The following is a 4,899-nucleotide window of genomic DNA, read 5'->3' on the forward strand; positions in this document are numbered from 1 at the left end:
CAGGGATCGTTCATGTTTAATTTCTGGACCACCCTGTTCTCTGGCATGGTCCACGATCCTCTCTCATTGAGGGTGTTGCCCACTTGAATTCCTATGGCTGTTGTGCAGTGCCACAGCCCCCACAGAGCCCCAACGGACATGTCCCTCCCCTGACCAGCGCTCTCTCAGCTGCTCTGCCTCCTGCTTGCCCAGCTCGGCACTGCTCCGCTGAGCTCTTTGTCTCTACCTCACCCCCTTCCTCCACTCCAGTGGCAGGGCTGGCAGCCTCCCAAGGCCTGCCCAGTAAGCAGCTCTTCTCCTCCCTGAACAGGACTCGTTACCAGAGAAGCTGGCTGTTCATGAGAAGAACGTCCGAGAATTTGATGCCTTTGTAGAAACCCTGCAGTAAAGTGTCCTCCAGTACCAGCAACATCCCTTTTCTGTGGTCCCAGGGGACAGAGAGCCTCCCACTCCTCAGCTGCTCCCATCCCTCATGCTGCTCCCAGCCAGCTGGAAGGGAAGATGGTCCTTCCTTGGGGACCCAGAAATCCCTGCTCTTGGACCTCCTGGAGACTCCATGGTGGCAGTTAGGCCCAGTGACTGCATCTGTGAGGACCTGCCCTCTGCCTTTGGAGATGGAGGAGCCTTTGTAACCAAAGGGCCTCTGTAGGGCCATCTGTGTACCCCACCTATTGCCAGCTGCTTCACACAGGGTGTCATCAGTTCCTCCTGCTGCCAGCCTCCTGCCTGGTCTATCCTGCAGCTGGCCCCCTGCCTGTCTGTCCTTCCTATCAACCTCTTGACATTCCAGCTGGTGGCCCCGTGAGGCAGAAAGAGGAAGGAAACAGTGCTGGGCGGAGGTAGGAGGGTCCTGTTCTGTCTCCTCTAGTTCTAGGGTCATCTCCCTCTTGCCCTCTCTCTGTCCCTACCCCTGTGCCCGTACTTTTTGGCAATACGACAGGCCTGCTCACCTGTGAGGGTGAGCGCTCCTGGGCCCATCATCCTCACTGGGAGGGTTATCTGGCTCTTACCAGAGGTCTGTGCAGCCCTGGTGGCTGCCTATGCCCAGCTCCCCAGCTCTGCAGAGGAAAAATAAAAGCAAATCCTACGTCACTATGACATATTCTGTCATCGAGGATCACAGCAAAGGGCCTTCTCTTTTTCTCCCTCCCGTTTCTGCTTCTTGTTATAGGACATGGAAAATATTTATTACTTTCAGAGAAATCAGATATTTTATAGAAGAAATGTTTGCAGTAAGAGGTTTCACTTGGGGAAGGTGAGGGCGTCCATTCCTGAGATGTAGGCCTCCTCCTGAGAGGCTCCTCAGAATCTGGGTTGCTCAGACCATTCTCCTTCCCAGTATGTGTACGGTGGGATCTAAGAATGGGGTTGACCAAGGGCAAGTGGCCTCCAGGCTTTGAACTGACAGTGGGCTTTCCCTTGTACCTCTGTGTTCTGGGTGGGAGCCTCCAGACTCGCAGTTTCTGCAGAGTCTTGGGTGCTAAATGTGATGACTCCCCAGAGTTATGCCACACGTAATGCCCAGGGGGCATTGTGTGTGCTCCCTACTTCTGGGGTACCTGATCCTGATCCTCAGGACTGGACTATGGAGCTTTTCCTCCTCCTGCTTTGGCCTGACCACCACCTCCCTTTAATCCCAGGGTCTCTACACTGCCCTGGGTTTACAAGCTGGATTGGTTCCCTGTTCAGAAACCAAAGCTGGGTGGATGATTGATTTAATCCTTCAGGTGTTGCTTGAGTAAGTCAAGTGCCTAGCCATCTGTCCTCCCCAGTCTGACCGGTGGCCTGGCTAAGGAGAACCAGTCTGCCCTGTTCCTCCTGTCTCTTGGGGTACTCATTGGCAGCAGCTGTTCTTAGGTGCAGATGGCTCTCAACTGCTTGTTAGTAAACTGCATGTGACACTGTTCTCACCTACAAGGCTAACTTCTGGGCATCATAGTGGGCTCTGGGGGGGAGCCCTGCCCCTGTGCATGTTTCTGCTGCCATCAAGAAATGCTCCAGCAGTGCTGGCCAACTGGCTGTCCTGTCTGGGGCCAGGGCACATCCATGGCCTGCTGAACCAATCAGATTCTCCCCCAGGGCCTGGCACGCACAAACGGGGGTGTCTCTGGTAAGCCCCATCTCAGCTGCTGCCCTCTTTGCCTAGCATGGAAAGGCCTGGTAGCCGTCGTCCGCCACAGTACTGACTTCCTAATTGTGGACTCCCAGGCAGCAGCCTTTCTCCAGGGCCCCATCTTTAGGGAGGCCAGGGAGGCTAATCCCTGACTGAGCTGAGTTTGGGAGGAGCCAAGCAACCAGCAAGGCCACCTCTGGCCTCTCAGCCCTGTGTCATAGAAGTGAGGAGGCCAGACCAACAACTCCTGCAGCACCCCGGGCTCCTGTGGGGACCAGTCATCTCTCCAGGTGACAGGGTCCCTCCTCTTCCAGCCTATTTGTTTGGAAATGACTGAGGGATACTTCCATATGTACTCGAGATTTCCAATAAAATCTTTTCTGTACTTTATAGCTTCCAGTTGTGCAAGTTGTCTCCCACCTCTTTGTAGCTCCTGGTCATCAGCTGGCTCTGTGGCCTTGTGAAGGGCAGAAAGGCTTTGGAATAGGGCAGGGCTGTTTTAAATCCTGGCCTTGGCCACAGATAGCTGGACTTCATTGGGTTGGTCAGGAAGCTTTCTAGAGCCTCATTTTCCTCATGCTATTCCCCTGACATGTTGTGTATTTGAATATTCACTAAGAAAATGTATATGAAGTCCACCCATGGTAAAGTTGCCACAAAAGAAAGGCCACTGTCATCAGCTCTTTATGCCCCTTGGCCTGGAGCTGGTCTTGGCTTGGAGGGAGGATAAGTGTAGGTACTGCCACGTTCCCGGAAGACAGGACAGGATGCTTGCTGGTGTAGTGAGTTGTGGCTGAGTGAACTGGAGGAGAGGGAAGGAATTGAGTTGAGTAGCAGGAAGTTGAGGGCCCAAGCAAATTTGTGTTGATGCCCTGATCTCAAATGACTCCAGGAAGGGCACTGGGCTCTGAGGAACCATGAGGAATTGGAGAGATCTGCAGAGGTCAGTCCTTTCTGGCCCCTGGGGTTCCAGCTGTAGGCATCTCAACCCTGGCAAAGCCAGCCCCTTCCTCTTAGCTGTGCCTCTAGTGGTGCAGGTGAGAGATGGTTCTAGATTCAAGATAACTGCCAGATCAGAACTGGGCAACTGCTGTCTGGGTTGCACCCTATCCTCCTTCGGGTTGAAGTCAGGCCCCAGGACAAAATAAAAGGGGGATGATCAAAAAAATTCTAAATTCAGTTCAATCCCAGGTCTTAAGAGAATGGAGCCAGCCCACTCTTGCTGGTAAGGGCCTGGGAGCCCTTGCTTGTTACTGAACTGCAGGTGACACTGACCCAGACCATGGAACCAGGCAGGGCAGTTGTCCAATCCCTGGGTCAGAAATGGAAAGCCTGTCCTGTGACTCCCTCTTCAATTGGGATCTCCAGAAAGTGAAGTGCCCAGTGTCCCATGACCAGCAATTGTGTCCTACTCCTTTAAAACATCTCCCCGTGCTCCACCCAGAGACCGGTTGTTGCTAAGGCCTTGGTAAATTGGCACTTGAAAAACTCGGCAGAGGCCTGCCAGGAGCCCAACCCAAGAACACAGCTCTCCCTGTGTATCTCATTCTCCTCTTCTTCCCTGGGTCACTGCCTCCATGTTCCAGTCACTAGCTTAGAGCTAAAGAGAGCCAGCGAGAGGAGGGCGCTAGGTCCTCCTGCCTGGAGGTTCCTGGAGGAAGGCCACAATTGTGCAATGAGACTACTTTCCTGGAGCTCAGGCCCGTGTTTAACCACCATCCTAACTGTCCTATCCTGCAGCTCTGGCCAGGCTGCCCTGCCTGAGCAAGCAAGAAAGAAGAATTAGGCAGGCCCACCTGGGCCACCACAGCCTCCTGATGCAGCAGCCAAGCCCTCAGCAACACCTGGAGCAGAATTCCGTCCTACCTTCACAGTGACAAACCTTTTTTAAAGATTGGCACCAGGTGTGGTGGTGCAGGCCTATAGTTCCAGCTGGGGTAGGATTACAAATTCCTAGCTTCAGCAATTTAGCAAGACCCCATCACAACAAAAAGGGCTGGGGAAGTAGCTCAGTGATAAAGTGCCTCTGGGTTCAATCCCCAGTACTTTGGGGGGTGGGGCGCAGAACACATAAATATCTGCATCGTTTTCGAGCACATTTTCCACCGCAGAGCCACATCCCAGCCCGCATTCACCATCGTAATCTGTAAAGCAAGGCAAAATGTGCTCAGAAGAGGAAATGGTGCCAGGTCTTCCACAGCCTCTGTGGCCCCGTGGCAGGTGGAGAAGCCCAGCTTCCCAGGCTGAGGCTGGGGTGGAAAGAAAGGGAGGTCAGGAAGTGGGGGTTTCAGTTCCCGCTGCCACATCAAGCTGGAAGTGTCACTTCACTCATTGTTAAGTACCACACACGTCACAGAAACCATTTTCTGGTGAAAATAATCTCAGGTGAGATCAATTCTTTTTCATGAGTTAGAGCTGATCAGTGATTAGAATAAAAATTCAAACCCTAGTGTGATTTCAAAGCTAATCCCAGTGTCCACCACAACCCCTCTAGTTTTCTGCCTTGCTTGCCTTAGATAAATCTAAGTTCACCTCAAGCTTCTGGCACCTTCCAAATGGGAGTAGAAGAGCTTAGGATGCAGCACGTGGAGACCAGCTGGAACGCCGAGGTGCAGGAGTGGAAGGTGACTACAGATACCTCCCAGCCCAGAAGATGGTCAGAAAGCTGGTCTCCCGAGTCAGATGGAGAAGGGGGCAGGCGGGCTGGGAAGGGGCTACCTGACCGTCCCCCCCTTCTACCACATTTACTCTGCCTCCAGGCCTCACTTCCCCAATAGCCAGGTGGG

The 4,899-nt window shown here is 53.3% G+C and overlaps 1 protein-coding gene across 16 annotated transcripts in view; it reads left to right on the plus strand.

The window, feature by feature from the left end:
* Atg13 (autophagy related 13) overlaps positions 1-2,503 on the plus strand; it is a 50,269-nt gene extending 47,766 nt beyond the window's left edge. For all 16 annotated transcript variants that reach the window (XM_046457234.2, XM_046457216.2, XM_046457242.2 and 13 more), the window contains one exon: positions 311-2,503. In XM_046457234.2, the coding sequence (XP_046313190.1) occupies positions 311-388 (78 nt within the window). In that variant the 3' untranslated portion in view covers positions 389-2,503. The remainder of the gene's footprint in view (positions 1-310) is intronic.
* The last annotated feature ends 2,396 nt before the right edge of the window (positions 2,504-4,899 follow it).

This window comes from Marmota monax, unplaced genomic scaffold, assembly GCF_021218885.2.
Source record: "Marmota monax isolate L192 unplaced genomic scaffold, Marmota_monax_Labrador192_F-V1.1 WCK01_AAM20220418_F8-fsc00047, whole genome shotgun sequence".
Lineage (NCBI taxonomy): Eukaryota > Metazoa > Chordata > Mammalia > Rodentia > Sciuridae > Marmota > Marmota monax.